At 50.9% G+C, this 17,766-nt stretch overlaps 1 protein-coding gene and 1 long non-coding RNA gene across 7 annotated transcripts in view; one reads left to right on the forward strand and one right to left on the reverse strand.

The window, feature by feature from the left end:
- The window catches only part of pico, a 263,380-nt gene that overhangs the window by 185,225 nt on the left and 60,389 nt on the right, over positions 1-17,766 (reverse strand). For all 5 annotated transcript variants that reach the window (XM_070531479.1, XM_070531478.1, XM_070531483.1 and 2 more), the window contains one exon: positions 8,865-9,054. In XM_070531479.1, coding sequence (XP_070387580.1) covers positions 8,865-9,054 — 190 coding nt within the window. The remainder of the gene's footprint in view (positions 1-8,864; positions 9,055-17,766) is intronic.
- Positions 1-17,766, forward strand: part of LOC135921236 (uncharacterized) — a 227,896-nt gene that overhangs the window by 40,040 nt on the left and 170,090 nt on the right. The gene's annotated exons all lie outside the window — the stretch shown is intronic.

Raw genomic sequence — 17,766 nt, forward strand, 5'->3', positions numbered from 1 at the left:
TATTTATCGGGCGACCAGGTTTCGCCGCCTAACAAATCTTATCGCACAGCGCGGGACGCGCTTGCATGTATCCGAAGTTTCTGGAAAGTTATCGATGCTTCTATCCGCAGTCTGTTGTCGCCGAACCTTGTGTTATCTGAATTATTCGCCTGACGCGAATGATGTAGAACTTTATGGAAGGCACGCGGGTCCCAACGATTAGTCTGGAACATTCGACGATTGTGCATAAAAGCCGACGCGCTTGAACCGCTGATCAGATTTTCGACGATCGCCGACCGTGTTCGCCGCTATCGTTGTGCTATAAGTGTAGCCTGTTTTGTGGGCACAGGTTCGCCCAATAAAAGTTAGTTTTGTCTATCACAGTATTGCTACTGTGTTCTTAACGTCACCACCACGTGACAATATCTACTTGCAACTTTTTAATCCTGCGCGATACTGAATGAATGTACGGAATAGCCACTACTCTTTTTCCTATTACTGCTTTCTGTAATCACGTTTGTCCCCCTCGAAACCGACTTCTTTAGGCGTTCAGCCATAGCGGCCACTGCTACGTTAGGATAACCTGCTTCTAATAGGCGCCGGACCTGCGCATTAAAACTGGCGCTCATTTTGTGCATGCAGGATCTGGTGAGAGAAGACCTAAGGCATGACATGGCAATTCCGTTTTTTACTACTTTGGAATGTTTGGATTGAAAGTTTAACAACGGCTTCGAAGATCTTGGGAAGTACTGCCAACAAACGTGATTCTGTTCGAAGATCAAGGAAATGTCAAGAAACTGAATTACCCGTCGCTGAGGAAATTCTTTCATAAACTTTAATCCTCCTGCATAAAGTTTAGATTGCTCACTTACTGAGGTAGCAGCAGAATCGAATGCTTCCCTATTGCAGAAAATCAGGCAATCATTAACGTAACGAAATATCTTGATAACGCAAATCACCTAAGGCTTTCTATAAGCAGCTGTTGTTACGTGTCGCCTACGACGCGCGGTATAGCCGGCGCGGATGCAACAAACGCCGGGGCTTCCTTCAAAGCGGCGGACATTTTGGCCCGTTCAGCGCCGCCGCAACGCCTCCCCGCCAAGCGCGTCCAGGCATGTTTCAATGCCACGTGTCTTCAAGTGTGCGTGTGTGTGTGTGTGTGCATGTTGGTGCCCACACTTGTCAAAGCGCGGCAGCCGGGGAGAGGAGCTCCCCAAGTGTGAAGCGAGGAGGTCTGACCGGCGCCAGCCCGGCGGATGCGTCACCTTCTTGTCTCAACGTGTCTCTCAGCGTGTCCGTGCCCCGCCGTCCCGTGGCCTCATCCGGAGACGTTCCTTCTTGCCCTCACCTCCGAGAGTATAAAAGCAGCTGCCCCCGGACGCCAAGAGAGAGGCTCCGATTTCTTCTGTCGAGTAACGTGCTCTCCCGACTCTCCACTTCGGTCGACCTGAGCGGCCGCTCTTTTGCGTTGCTAGAATAAACAAGTTGTTCTGTTAGCAGTCGACTCATGCTTTGCCAGGAACTTCGGATGCTTCCAGTTGTGCCCCAGGCCCCCAGGCCAACGCTACCCTCGGGGCTTGCAACCCATTTGCAACAACTCGTGCCAGCAGTGCGATTGCAACACTGTCAACCTTGCTCAGGTAAATATCGATAAGAATAGGGGCAACCTTTGAGCCAATACAAATGCCTGATTTCTGCAGAAACACGCCATCTCTCCACCCAATCAGCGTCGACTTTAAGTACATTGAAAGAATTTTCAGAAAAGCTCCCGTGGAAACACTGCATCTGTCAATAAAAGCCAACTCTTGCACTTGTTCTTTAATGCACTCGTTTACGGAATTTAGCAACCCGTCATGCGGCAAGGAGTAATACAGGTCTTCGATATCTGTACTAAAAGCTGTACAATAACCAGGATTTTACTCTCTCAAATACTGAACCATAGTGCCTGAGAATTACGCAAGCAAAAGGGGTCTGAAAAAACTAGTGCAGCTAAGCAGGTCTGTGTCGCTAAACTAGCGACACAGACCTGCCACGTCCCTTTCTCTGACACTATAGGACGAAAATGAATTTTGTCATTATGTAAAGAACGCCCACAGTGCCCCGAAGTTACATTTTAAAAGATTTGGATTTGGTTTATTAACGCTTGTTCAAGCTATTTTTGCCTTATTGTATTTTGTGCTCCTTGCTATTTTTCTCCTTTTGTGATCTTTCTCTCTTTTTTTTTTTATTACATCCCATCCACCTCCCCGTCCGGGAAAATGAAATCCTGCGTACGCCGCTCCTCCTAATACAAATCGCTGTGCCCGTAAACACAGTTGACTGGCATATAAGACCAGACAGCGAGTCTGCTGCTAGTATGCTTATTTCAATTACGAAGACCATTTCGTTAAGATAATACCAGCCGTAGTGCCGTAGCCATGACACTACGTGCACGCCATTTATTCCTAAAGAACAGGAAGGTACAGCCTATTCATTAATGAGAACTCAATTCATCAGAGGGCTGGAGGAAACGACTGTGTCTGTCCCCACTTTATTTTGTCTAACGCAGTCTCGAAGAGTGTCGTCGAGTGCAATACCGTACGATTACATATGTCATCTTTCTCTTTCTGAAACTTGTGGGCTCACAGTACGTCTCCGCGCACGGAGTCGCCAAGTGGCCCCCGAGAAGTGGAGCCTCACGACGCGGCACGACGGCGCACGGCGATAGACCCACCGCAGGTTCGAGCACCGAGCCGAAAGACCTGGACGGCTCTGGCCGTACGCATGGGCGCTCTCCCAGGAACACACGGCGTCCAGGACAGTTAAGGCGTTTATTGATCACCAATGGCCAACATGTACCAGACTGCACCCAAACACACGGAGTACACTCGGCGCCCGCGGTTCCCGATGGCGAGGAAGGCGGGTTACACGCCGCGTCGAACAATGGTTTACGCGCGCGGGCCGAAATGCGTTCGCAAACGCTACCTAGCGCTTCCCGTCACCGACAATGGTCTGCGATGGTTCGGACACGCAAGATGTGATGCACTGAGCGCCTGCGGCTACCGCAAGGGCGGAACGCAAAGCCACTCAGCAAGTCACACTTACGCAAGCTAACAAAGCACGTGAACGTCCCCAGGCTGGGGCGTTGGGGACACAAGTAGCTGGTCGCTCACGTACCTTGCAGCTTGCCTCTCGTGACCGGCGCTCGTCCCTCTCGCAGCACGACTCCCCCACGCACCGCGATCGTCCCCAGTCGGGGCTTCTTCCCTACGTCACGCCCCACGACCCAATCGCAGGGCCGCGTAGCATGACGTCGCGGGACGCGGCCGCGGCGCCCGGGGAAAACGGCGCGCGGGTCGAGGGGCAGGCATTTGGGAGAGGTTTTCCTCGCAATGGCGAATAAGTCCGGAGCCTTAGGCACAGCAACGACTGCGCCCCGGTAGACCGATGAACTCCCACAAACTCTATTATACATTGCATGTTTACCGCTTGCGCTACCTGTACCTGCAGTGGGAATATACCATAACTGTCGTCCTCGCTTTATTTCAGGACCCAAATGCCGGGGAAGTCGCACAAACATGCGGCGCCATCGTTGCATCTATAGACCGTTTTTTCGTAGGCGCCGCCATATTGTGAACGCAGTGGCACCGCCTATGAGCAGCGCCATACTGGCTTGGGTGAAAGCAGTCTTTTGCACGGCAGGTATACGCTCGGCGGTAGGTTCTGCCGTTTGTTTTCGCGGTTATGCGGTCTGTTTAGTATGAAGTGCGTCTTCTACGTGGTAAACGGTTCTGTGAGACGTGCTGAAGTGGTTTAAGGCGTCATGGCCGGAATTTCTGCTGGCGTTGAGGTGGATGGAACACGCAGCGCGATGTGTGAGCGCACATTTGAGCCTATATACAATCAGGCTCGGAGATCCAATTGTGTGTTTCTGAATGTTCCAATCACTAATGTGACATTATTGCAGTGTTATTCTCTATTTCTAAGCTGCTGTTTAGGAGCCGTGAAAGATACGCGACGATCGTAACAGCGTGAGTAGCGTTCTGCTACGATAGGAGCTGTGCTGTTTGACAAGCGTTCAAACTGTTCGCTGCAGGTTAGATTGCGTGACTACTTGGTTGGATGGATGAGGTTTCCACCCATGAATAAAATAGTTTTGGCTAGTAATAGCAGCATACCTTACAGTTTTAATTAAGCTTGTCCAGCAAAGCAACCGTTTACGAACTGCGCGAGTGTCCTAAGCAGTGGTAAGTGCTGGATTACAGATATCTTTGTTCGATATAGCGTATGGTTCAAGCATACAGCATCAACGGTTATATACTTCTAAACGTTGTGCGGCGTTAACCCGTTTTCTCTTGCTTTTTAGAGAAAGAGGATGATAACCGAATTTTTTTTGTGTGTGTTCGTTCGGTTCTCTACGACGCACTCACACGTATTACGGAAATTTTGTGCTCAAAAATAGCCATCGCATTCTTTTTATGAGAACCCTCTCATACATGGCTGTATACAGGCCAAAAAAGCAATGCCCTGGCACACAGCTTATATATGTATCGCGCTGGCTCACCAACCGCAGTGATCGCTGTGTTGAGCAGCGCCATGGGCCCCATCTAGGAAGGCTAGCGTAGACATGTAGTAATTTCAAGCCTACTAGACTTTAAATGCGCGAGAACGATGCCGGTACATCACAAATATTTGATAGTGCCTGCCGCTTAGATGTTTCGTGGTTCCCTTAGGTTGGCCGTGCACGAGCATGCGCTCTTATGTTTTATGTTTTACTCCCTACGCCAGTCGATCAGACACTGAGCTGATTTACTATTTAAGGCTGGTAACACAGAGACGCCGGTTTTGATTCTTGAATTAAAATCTATATAAGCAAAATAGTAAACAACACATACACGCACCGCACCTGATAATGCGCGTACACCGCAGCTGATCATGCGCGTCACATTTTTGCGCCCTCAAGACATATTTCTGCCTAAAGTAGTTACCGATGCACCGAAAGGCTTCCCTGACGACCTTATATGAAGGGACATTGAGTAAATTTCACAAAGTAAGATCTAAAACATCTCGAAATCGTTCCGCAGCACGCGAAAGCAATACTTTCAAGCAGCGCCGCGCCGGATCGCCCAAGCCAGAGAGGAGGAAAGGCTCTCAGCGCGCCCTATCCTCCTCGCCCGATGAAACGGTCTATACGCAGGAGCAGCGCCGACACGAAAGAAGTGTTGAACGTGGCCGGTCTGCATTTGGAATCTCACAATGCAACGAGGTGGAACTCGCAGGTGCGAATGATGGGAAAGCTCGTTACCACTTTTTCGAGTCATCCAGGCCTGATAGAAACTCCGCACGCGTGCAAGGCTAAACTGTCTAATATAAAACTGAGGCTGGCGACTGGCTTGATTGAGCTTCCCTCCCCTGTACAGGAAGCTGCGGAGATACTGTAGAAAAGGCACGAGAAAGCCGGGCTTTTACTTTTGTGGACGTTTCCCTTTAGGAAATCTCAAGCAAAGGCACACTTTGCAAAGAGGCGGCTGAAGGCCTACAACGTAGCCTGGAAGAAGTGATTCGCAAGCACGATGACTGCCTGTTTCTTCGATGGGTGCCCTCGCTGATCCTCGGTTTAAGTCTTCTTGGTGTTCAGCTGCAACAGCCGAGCAGATGCGTTCTGCTGTGCTGAGGAGGCGGCCTCTTTTGCTAGGGTTGGACAGCGCCAGCACCGTCGCAAATGCAGACTCTGAAGCAGGGCCAAGCAGTCTGATGTTTAAAAACATCGGGCAAAATGAAAATGCCCACCAAGACAATACGCCTGGATCCATTTGCAGGGGGGTATTATTTACCTTACAAAGGGAATTTGCACAGACGCGGTTAAGCCCCTGACGTATTGGAAAGCGATGGCTAGCCGCTTTGCATTGCAAGGGCAGTGTTCACTGTGAATGCGACGTCAGCTGACGTGGAACGCGTATTTGCTGCGGCTTCTATCCGCCCAGTCAAAAACGAAAATGAAAAAAAAAAACGAAAGTGATCTTCAGTGTCAAATGTCCCTGAATAAACAGGGCAGCTCACGCACCTTTATTCCAAGCTGCGACACGACATAGGGTTTTATGACCCCAAGATATAGCGTTATGTAGGACAAGATGACTAGTATCAAGCGATGAAATTGTATAAAGCATTGAATATTCAGCAGCACTCGTCTTTTCGCACTGGAACCACTGCGGCACAAACACAACCAGCGCACTTTCCAGTGCGAACCAGCAAACTGCAGCGAGAAACAGCGCCTGCACAGCACAAACCAGTGCGCCCCAGCGTCATGGCAGTGGAACCAGCGTCTCTTACAGTGTGACCTCGCTCTTATCCAGCATTCTCACTGGTGTCCCAGTGAGTCCCAGCGAACCCAGTGCGACCCAGCGCCAAAAAAACGCGCTGGTTTCACACTGAAAGACGCTGGTCTTTGCAATAGGGTTGGTAACGTGTTTTGCGTATTTTCGCAGTTCTTAACGCTTCTGATGACATCAGCTTTATGGTGCGTTTATCGGTAACTCGATAAAAATTCCCAGATGCTTTTCCTGCGTTGAGGAATTACAGGAATGGAATTGAACTGCCCAGCCATTCCCGGAGTGGAAATGGGCTGTTTTTTCCCATTCCAAGGAATTGAAAGCAATGGAATTGCGACAAGTTCTAATTCCCCGGAATGGGGAATGGAATGCGGGCGCCCATTCTGCAACACTTGTCTACAGCATCGCTGCATCTGCTGCTCAAGGATTCATCGCTTGCTTCATCACGCGAAGTTGGCGCTGTCGAAGACATGGCACGCGGCATCTGCAGCAAATACTGCGACAAACGGTCGCTATGCCCCGACATCACATGGAGCGGTGGGCGATTTTGTGGCAGACGATGTCCCCAAGCTCCATGCAGTGCATGACGTCACAAATGGCTTGGCAATATGGCGGTGGGTGCCGGAGGGCGGTGCTTAGAGCCTGCGAGTTCTAGCTCATATTTTGGACAGAAATGTGCATTTACTGCCCAGTTTTTACACGCGTATAGCCATATGCAGTACAATTTCTCCCGGAAAACCGCAAATTGTGGGGTAACCGTGTCATGGCCCCTTTACTCAACCATCGGGATTAACCCAGTCGTAAACACCAGGCCCACAACACGTTTCAACTTCGCTGGTTAACCATCTGCACGGAGTACTTGGGCAGTGATTTTTTTCATGTTGCTCTACAATTTTAGCACTGATACCTTTTATCTCATTATAATATTTCAGACGCTGATTAATTGAGACTCATTGCGTAATTAGGCGGGATGGAATAAAATACTCCGAGTATCTCAAGGCGACAGCAAATGACATTACCTTGGTTCTGTCCAGTTAAATCTTGGTGCATGACAGTTGGGACACCCTGCATACCTCGGCCACTGCGAGTGTATTTAGACGCGTAACGACATTCCCCTCTGGTGGTCTCTACATCGGCGCGCTGTTGCTCGTCACGTCTGCGCGGTGACCGAAACTTGTTCAATAAAGCAAAGCGATTCCTGTACGGCCACGACCAGCACACGTGTTAGTTTGTTCTCATAAACACAAGATGGGCTTGCCGCAGGTCGTGATGTGCGTAAGGTGCGTTGCCGGTCATCGCCTGTGCATTCTTGCAGTGCTCTGAGAATGCAGTTTTTTTTTTTTTTCTTCAGCTAAGCCGGCACAGAAATGGCGGGGGGACCGGCTTCACAGTCTAACTCGCGCAGTTCGCTATGAACTCCTTTCCACGCTAGAGCCCAACGCTCAGAAAGAACGACGCGGCCAACGGCATCGCGACAGCACACACACCGCGACTGGATCCGTTGGTCGGGTCACTAGGGAGCGCGCACGTTCGCGCAGCCCGCCGTGGTCGCGCGCCGTAGGCGAGAAATGTCAACAAGACAGGAGAACCTGGCAAAGCAGAGCCAACTTCCGGCGTCAATGAGCTTTCAAACAGTGACGTCAGGGCGTTTCCTATGTTTTTTTCCTTCCTCCATGCTGTAACATACACTATGTATAGTATATAACCCTATACACTAACGTATCTACATTAACATATACAATAACTAGTTTTACCCACTGAAGTAGGCCACTAAATTTAGCGGACAAATAACGACAATAGACAGTTTTAGTTGGGCGTCCGCAGCAGCTCTGCGTCCGCAGCAAACCCGCGGAGGCGGCAATGCGCATGCGCAGTAGGCAGGAGCACTCGCGGTATCTTGCGTGCGCCCGCAGCTTTGCAAAAGCCACGTAGCGTCCGCTGCGGGCTCAGCGGCCTCTACGGAACATTCTCGCGCGTTCTCGCGTGTTCACGACAGCATTTTTCGATATCGCTCTTGCCCATAGACTCTCGCAGAAGATATGACTCCGGCTTGTGGTTTGACTTCGTGGCGGCTGATCTATTGGCTACGCAGTTTCAGAAGGTGGCATATGGCGGCGCCGAGTAGCACACTTCTGGTTCTTACGCGTGCAAGTCGGCAATCGCTTTGTCAGCTTTTGCGTCCGGCCAACTATTGTCGTATCGTGCGCGCGCGCTATGCTATACGCACAACCTCGCGCCCTGCGCACGTGGGTGGCTGCGTATAGCCCTACTAAACTGCCTAATGATGCGCATGAAGTGTGCGTTAAAACAGAAATGCGCAAATATTCAACCCGAGTTTTCTCCAGCACAGTTTTACAAGTTTGCGCACGTCACACGAAAAATTATAAATGTTAGTCTTGGTACATTATACGCCTTGCTTTTATCTAATACAGTAAAAGCACACTCTTTATATTCAAACAACTTGAAGGCACGCTTTTTGTTTCAGTGAGTGGCATGCGCACGCGTGCAAGGTATTTCCTCAGGGCCGCTGCTGTTATGGTGCGCGCGACACCGTCGCCTCGTCAAGAGGCCACTGACCAACTGCTGCAGGTTGATGGCGTCCAGTTCACCGAGCCAGGCCCCGAGCAGCTTCTGCGGGTCCACCTCGGCGTCCAGGTCGAGCTCGTGGTCCGAGTCGAGCTCGGCCTCGCTCGTCGAGCTGTACGCGCCGTCCTCCGAGCTGCTTCGCGCACGGCCCGGCGAAGCCACGGCGCCGCTGCATGCGGACCTGCGAGACGCCGTACGTTGAAGGCGACAACATCCACACGGGTCCACTGTATAGGTCGCCCCTATAGGCTTACCGTGAGGTACGTTCCACGAAACCTGCTGACGTCACATACAAGGGCCGCACCGCACAACGGCAGATGTTTCCCTTGAAGGCTGCACGCCTGTCTCCTATGCATTGGCTGTGACATAGAAGCGCGAACAAGACTACGGAAAACAGGTGGGACAGGACAGAGCGAGAGCTAATAGCGTGAACAAGACCACGGAAAAATAGGTGGGAGAGGATCATGGAGAAAGAAGCATCCGTAGACAAGATAGAGCGCTAGCGCTCTGTCCTGTCCCACCCTTTTTTTTTTGTAGCTAGTCTTGTTCGCGTTAGTAACTATGTCACAGCCAATGCATCGACACCAACTAGCCCAACCTTCTGAATTAATTATTGTGTCTCTGATTTGAGTCCATGTCACCGCCAACAATCAGCGACTAGACGGCAGAAAATGTCACCGAAAGACCAAAGCAAATGCTTTGGAGGAGCTTCGTTAGCGATATGACTGTCCCACTGACACATTGTGACACGGCGTCACAATGTTTGACAAGCTATCCTGCAGAGGTCGTCGACAAAAGCAGTCTCCGTGCACTCGGCCGCCGAGCGAAAACATCTCACTCACGTACGCGACTGCCGCAACGCCTTCGCTGCAACCTCAATATAAAACATGCTTGCAAAGTTGAAGCGCACCAACGTCTGCGCTTGCGAAGAGTCTACATTAAAGGGACACTAAAGCTTAATATTAAGTCAATGTGGACTGTTGAAAAACCATCCCAGAAACCTCGAAACGCTTGTTTCATGCGAAGAAGAGACTTATTTCAAGAGAACATGCGTTTCGAAGCGTCTGCGTACCTTTAGCGCAGTACAACTTGCCCGCCTTTGGATCGAGGAGTGGTGACATCATGGTCTCATAGTGACGTTGCGCCGTCGGTGAGTAAAACGGCACTCGGAGACGGCGCTACGGCTTTTCTGTGCAAAAACGCAAACGCGCGGCCAGAAACAGAGCCAAGACGGAGCCGACAGCAGCGCGAAAGCAGAACCATGGTGGCTAGCGGAAGGGAGAGCGTGCGACGATAAGTTAGTTCTTTATTTTATGATGCCAACTTTGACGCTCGTTGCAATGAACGACCCTCACAACGACACATTGGCTCGCGATGCTGGGCACGACTTCGGCGATTTAAGCGCTGATGAGCATGACCTGCTGCTGAGGGCTCGCACTGCCGGCGTCGTTGCGTACTACTACGACGGCAACTGTATGTTATGGCTGTACATATTCGCACATTTGTAGCTTTTCCTTCGTGAAAACCAAATGCCGCACTCACCGGGCCCGTCTTCGACCTGCAGTTCTTCTTGCGCTTCATAGAACACTCTTAAAACAGTTGCACCCTTTGGGGTGTATATTTGTCCCACAACAATAATCGTCATCTGCTTTGCTTGCGTTTCCTTTCTTGAAAGCTCGGCGCTCGCTACTTTCCTGTCGAGAAGCAGCGTCACACTGATAACGCGCATGCCGTTCGTGACTGGGAAGTACCAGGCTCGCAGCGTTAAAGAAAGGAAACACGGGCCAGACAGATGACGATTATTGTTGTGGGACAAGATACGCCCCAAAGGGTGTGATTTTTTCTAAGAGTGAATACAGGCAAGACCGACGGAACAGCGCTACGGGGAAGCATTGCTTTGAAAGGCACTCCACACGACTTCAGTAAGTCGGCGTTGAACTCGTAATCCTCTGGACAAAAGTGCAGCGAGCACACAGTGAGATTTTTCGGCTCTTTGCCAACGCGCAGTGGCAGAGGTACGGCACTTAACCACTTCGAACGGAGAGGTTCACTCGTTGGCACACAGTGATAAGTAACGTTGGATTCGCCGCTGCAACTGCCCTTGGCCAAGTTCCGCGGACCGTTCGTGCATCCCACGACTTCACATGGACGTGGCATTCTCGCTGCTTGTTCCAAATGCAAGTTTCGCGAGCCAGCAAAACCAGCGCAGAACGACGCGATGACGAAACAACTGACACTCCAAAGCGCGCGCGGCGCAGAGTCGAGCGAAAACGAAACCTTCCGACCACCCATACTACTGAAGGGTAACGTCAAAGTGTTATTTTTTCTTAGAATCGAACAGAAGTAGACAAGTAGCATTTTCTTCTGTCTTATAACCTAATGACATGATCTTTTTAATATGAATAGTTGAGTACTATAGTGACATAAATTATGATGAGGAGTGCTTTCGTCATCGGGCTAGTACCGGAATGTCGCTGGGGGGTCTCAAATCGAGTCATGCATTTACCTTAATTTCTCGGTTACTGAAGCTCTGTTCGCGATTATATTGACGCCTTAGACGTTCTATAGCATTGCTTTATCACTTTGTCTTGACTTAAGAGTAACCTTTAGTGTCCCTTTAAGGTAGAGCCGATGTTGTTCCTGTTCAGCGTGAGACGGTTCGCCCGCAGCCGTTCACATACTTTCCGCGGTACCGTGATGTGTGCTTTTTCTGGTACAATAACGTCATCCAGGTAAACTTTCACCTCAGGTACACCCTCTAGCACCGCTTCTATGCGACGCTGAAACAGCGCCGGCGCAGAGGCAATGCCAAACGCTAAGCGCTTGCAGCAGAAGAGGCCCTTGTGTGTATTCTGCACGACTATCTTCTTGGCTTCTTAATCGAGGGGCAGCTGGTCGTATGCATTTCGTAAGTCGAGAGTGCTGAACACTTCACCTCGTGATAGCACTCCAAGAATATCGTCAATTTTCTGAAGCCGGTACTGCTCTAGGCGTGTCGCTGGCTTGACCGTCAATTTAAAATATCCACAGTCTTTCAGTGAGAACTTGTCACTTGAGCAAAGTTGTTCTGAGAGACGGGAATCCCTTACGCCGCGACCATGAACCGGTCGCGGACGAGCCTCTCTTCGACAGAGGGGCAGCGTTTCACGAGCCTTCACAATTGGTACGCGTCCACGCCCGGCATACGTTTATGGAAGCGTGACGACTCTGATGGGGTAGCCTGTGAAACGCACGACCACAGTGGCGTAGTAAAGTACCGATGCCTTGTCAAGAGAAAACGTTTCCAATAACAGTCGAGCTTCTGGTCTCATGCAGTCGAAGAGAGAACGTACTTGCACATCGGCCTCGGCTCGCTGTAATCCCGATACTGTAGCGTAGTCTTTATAATGCGACTTTCAACTCGCAGAGTTGGAGAAATGGAACAGGTTTGGCTGCGTGCAGCTGGAGAGAGGCGCTGCGCCGTAGAAGAGGCGTCTTCTGATCTTCGCTCATTTCAGCGCCGATGAACCTTGCTCACATCTGTGCAGTTATTTTAGCTGCCACCACTTCGGACACCGGGTCGGGGACGTGGGGTATGTGCACCTCAGGAAGACTTAACGAGGCGCGAGACGGGAGCGACAAAGAGAGGCGGCCATCCAGTTGTAGACCAGAACGAAGACTGTCACGATATGATATTACAGCGAATTAACGCAGCTGCTACTGTTCTGACGCATCAGCTCACCAGGGAGACGACGATGAGCAGGGATGAGTTCCGGCAGGGGCCGGTGCGGATGCGCAGGTCCGAGGACGACGAGAGGTAACATTTGAATAACTGGGTTTATTAACTTGGCATTCACTTCAGATTTACACTGTACAAATGCTAAACTATGTGCATTTGTCAGATCGGAAGAGGACTTGGCGCCCGGAGGTGCCGCGTCCCAGAGCTTCCACGTACTCACCAATCCAGCATCATTCACTACACTGACCCCGGCACACCCTCCTCTACCCGGGTTAACTGGGCGGGGGGCTTTGGTTAGAGCCAGCGGTCGTTCCCGGACAAGGGGGCAGCTGTGGAGCAGCACGAACTGAGCTACTGCGTTCACCACACAAACAGCCATGTCGACCTTACAGGACTTGAGCCCGACAGACCCTCGGATCGCATTGACGCAGAAGAGGTCAAAGCAAGCAACCATGGAGATTTCCAAAGCCATCCGCGGTGCAGCGCAGACCTCACGCTGTAGGGGTTGAAGGACGGACTCCGGGATGAAAACCCAAACTTGGGAGTGTTTATTCTACATTATTTACAGGGAGGTGAGCGACAAGTAACATTTGTACAGTCATTACGGGCCGGCAGCAACTCGGACGCTGCGGCCCGCGGCAAGAAGTTCGAGAGAGGTGAATCAGGGAATCAGGGCATGTCCCAGAATGCTCAGGTCTCTCTGGAAGGCTTCTTATAAACCCTTCGAGCACTGTAAGTCACATCATGTTTGACCAATGGGAGAGTCCGCTCCGATGACGCCACTTTCAGCCAATGGTAGGCGCCCGTGTCGCGGTGTCACACCTGGCGGCTCTCTGCGGTCTTGCCTCGCAGACTGGCAATGCACTTCTAACGAGGAGAAGGGGAGGGCTACTCATGCTCCATTGTCCGAGGCCCACCTGCTAATCCCGGCGGCGCACGAACTTGTTGGCACGTGAACTTGTTGCCTTAAACTTGTTTGCTCGGCCGCTCCTCTGGAATGTGCTTTCCTGCTTCGGCATTCCTCAATTAGCTGTGCTGCGACTCGAAGTGGTTTGGGGAACTCGAAGTAATCGCAGGAAACAGCTCCATATCTAACAGCTCGTCCTCGCCCCGGTAGTTCTGAATGGCCGGTGAACTCAATTCGCTGGCCATGAGGAACGCTGATAGAAGCTGCAGGGTACTGGGGTCGAGCCTCGTTTGACAACCCTCGGGATCCTGGGCCCTGGAGAACATACGTCAAACAAACCAAACAACACAGCGCTGCACCACGCGTAAGCGCAGGCTCTTCACCCCTGACTCGCCAGGCTATTACTGAGTCAAAATCAACCCTGATCTTTTAGTTCCCCAATTTTGACAAAACAGTTGTAACCACCCTTCCAAACAGCCATCCATTTCTCCTCGAATGCCGACAAGACCAGAGTACTATTGTTGTTGCAAAACAAAAGGGTCGTCGACGATGCAAACAAATGAAAACAGCCGAATATAACTTAAGTGGCCTAACTACACGAACAGCATGTTTCCACTCTATCGCAGTGGCGTACTTATTGCACGTATTGGTGCCACTGAACAATCTGGTCAACCTCACAAGTACGTAATCACAAGCGCACTAGCCTTGTGGTCACTAAACAAAACGCGTACTTGCGTTGTAGGCAAACTTTTCATTTACGCTTACTCACGTTTCTTTCCTGAAAGTCCTACAGGACACGTGACGTAAACGAACAATTAAACTCGCGGGACTTACACACTCCGCAGAACGCTTAAAATGATGCGTCTTCTACTAACTCTTTCCACGCACGTTCACTAAAGAAGTCGGAATACGGCTGCCCTCAACACACACTAGCAACCCAGTCATAAATCTGCTTCCTTTCGTCCACACAGGACACGCGCTAACGGAACTAAAAACGCTTCTCCGTGCAAATCATGCACTCACTGAAAACCTACGTGCTTAACCTTAGAAAATTCAAAAACGCTTAAAAAGAAAGAAGGTTAAATAACACACGCGCTTTACCATAGGCCTTTCGACGATAACCTTGACCTTCAGGTTACTCACACACACACAAAAAAAGCCTATCTACTTATTAATGAGCATCTCGCGAGACTACATGTTTACTTAAAACGCATCTTTCAAATCTCGACCCTCTCAAACGAAAACACAAACAAAGCTCATACCTTTACACCTTGAAAGAAATCCTAGTCTCAAATCGCGAAAACTTTCCGATGCTCAAAAATAAAACTAAATAACACGTTTTACTTCTACGGAAGCTCTATTGACCTTCCTTTCCAAACGCTTATGTCTGACTCATACTCTGAGCCGTCCCCGAGCTGGTCGCGGCTTGAAAACTACTCTGGCTGCCGAGGGACAACAAAAGGGCTGATTAACTATCAGCTCCCCCAAGACGTTACGGTCTACTGCCAATTTGCGTCCCCGCGCCCCGCTTTCAACACGAACTCGATTGACCGCGTCGCTACTCCCCACCTGGTCTCGTTCTGCCACCTTGCGTTTCTTCGAACTGCACGCTGAGCTATGAAAAGAACTACGGAACGACGAGGAGTTTAACTGCCCCGTGCCCTTTGTCCGCGTCCGCGCAGAACATGCTTCGCGGTCCCCCTTTGACCGGTGGCTCGAACGTTCTGGATGCGTCAACATCGTCCTTGACGACCGCATCTTTTTCCTCGCGCCCTGCCCTTTTGGGTTTCTTGCCATCTTTGGCGGCGCTACATTAATTACCGACTTTTGGTCTTTACCGCGCTTCTTTTTACGGCGCTTTCTCTTTGCACTCGCCTTCATGTCGCCTTCTCGTGCCTCGTGCTGGCCGGTACACATTTCGTCGGCCCGGATCGGTCTCTTACCCGCACAGTCTGAGTGATTTACATTTAAATCTACTCTCACTTTGCCTCGACTGGCGGACAGCCCAACCGACTCTGGCACAATGCAGCAGGCTTTACTCGAGTAAGACAACTCGCACTCTAGCGAACTGCCCTCTACTGCATTGCCCAGCTCACGCTGTGCATCGGCACACAGCCCGTCGGTATCGATCGCTGTCTCACGCGCACAGTCCGAATGATTAACTGAATCATCCCTATCTAGGCCATCTAGACTGGCGGAGAGCCGCACCGATCCCTGAACAATGCAGTTGTTCTCTCGTGGACTACGGAGCTCGCCATCCCGAGAACTACTCTCAACTGCATCGTCCAGTTCGCACTTCACTTCTGCACGCAGATCTGACGTGACATGGGTGCTCTCGTCTGTCGCGTCAACAGTACCCTTTTCTTCGCTAGCAACCTCGCTAACATTACCAGCGACGCACACGCTCGGTAACTGTGCCAATTTGTTCGCAGCTGGCCTAGCTGTCTCCACAGTCATCTGTTGGCACAGCACCTCGTCGCTCTCACTACGGCCTTTAACGGCCTCTGTTGCCACTAAGGCATCGTTAGCGGCTAGCCTTTTCCCTTCACTTATGAATCGGCAGCCAATCTCACAGGCACTACTCTTCTCGTCGGCTTCTGGCGAAAGTCCGCTAGACACTTCCTCATTCTTTCGCTCTGTACTTCCTACAGAATTCTCAGATAGCCGTTGTCTCTGTGCCAATAACTGATCACAATGCTGTATCTCTTTGATCAGTGCTGCCTTCTCTCTCTCATACTTTTGTTCACGCTCAAGTTCGCGTTCATTCTCACGTCCGTGACGCTCACACCTAAGAGTAAGTTCTTGAAGCTCATGCTTCCGTTCATTCTCGCGTTCTTCACGCTGACGCTTACTCCTAAGTTCACGACGCTCTCGCAAACGTACACGACGCTCTCGCTCCCGTGGTTCCTGTATCACCTCCCAAGCAAGCTCAATGCTTTTCTCATCATTGCCACTATCGTTAATCGACTTTATGATAGCTGGCGTTTTCATCCGTTCGTCCGCCTCAACTCCCAAATCGTCGCACACCAACAAGTCTAACCTCGTCAACCTTCTAAGATCCATGGCAGCTGCCCCGACAGGTGGTTAAAACTGTTTTCCTTAATTAATTTGTGCAAACACACAATGCATCAAACTCCCGATTCCCAGAACTATCAAAATTGAACACACAACCTTTGAGTCTGGCGAATCATAAGGAAAAAAACCACGCGCTCACTTACGGTTGCAGCACCCTGCCATCCGGTTCATCTGTCCGCTGTTCCCGGTTCCTCCGGACTCCCTGGGTCGAAGGCTCGCTCCTTCTTCGCTACTCCCAGTTTCTTCGGACCTCTTTCGACGAAGGCTCTCTCTTCTTCGCTCTTCCCGGTTCCTTATGATCTTTCTCGACGAAGGTTGATCCGTAGCGCTGCCACCAGCTGATGCTTTCGGAGGCGATCCTACCGCTGCCAACCAGATGTAGGGGTTTGGGGGACGGACTCCGGGATGAAAACCCAAACTTGGGGGTGTTTATTCTACATTATTTACAGGGAGGTGAGCGACAAGTAACATTTGTACAGTCATTACGGGCCGGCAGCAACTCGGACGCTGCGGCCAGCGGCAAGAAGTTCGAGAGAGGTGAATCAGGGAATCAGGGCATGTCCCAGAATGCTCAGGTCTCTCTGGAAGGCTTCTTATAAACCCTTCGAGCACTGTAAGTCACGTCATGTTTGACCAATGGGAGAGTCCGCTCCGATGACGCCACTTTCAGCCAATGGTAGGCGCCCGTGTCGCGGTGTCACACCTGGCGGCTCTCTGCGGTCTTGCCTCGCAGACTGGCAATGCACTTCTAACGAGGAGAAGGGGAGGGCTACTCATGCTCCATTGTCCGAGGCCCACCTGCTAATCCCGGCGGCGCACGAACTTGTTGGCACGTGAACTTGTTGCCTTAAACTTGTTTGCTCGGCCGCTCCTCTGGAATGTGCTTTCCTGCTTCGGCATTCCTCAATTAGCTGTGCTGCGACTCGAAGTGGTTTGGGGAACTCGAAGTAATCGCAGGAAACAGCTCCATATCTAACAACGCCACGACCGGCTCTGGGTTCCACTGAGCCAAACGAAACCCCGTGGATCGACTGGCACACGCGGCTAAGTCGAGTGACCTTAGGAACATGCATCATAACTTAACGCAGAGCTTTCCACCTGACTTTTCGAAGATCACGGCAGGGCGAGCACACACTTCAAGAAACTTCTGGTTGCCCAAGTGATGCCGCTTCCGGGTGATGAGAAAAAAGACC

This window comes from Dermacentor albipictus, chromosome 1 (assembly GCF_038994185.2).
Source record: "Dermacentor albipictus isolate Rhodes 1998 colony chromosome 1, USDA_Dalb.pri_finalv2, whole genome shotgun sequence".
In the NCBI taxonomy this organism is placed as follows: Eukaryota; Metazoa; Arthropoda; class Arachnida; order Ixodida; family Ixodidae; genus Dermacentor; species Dermacentor albipictus.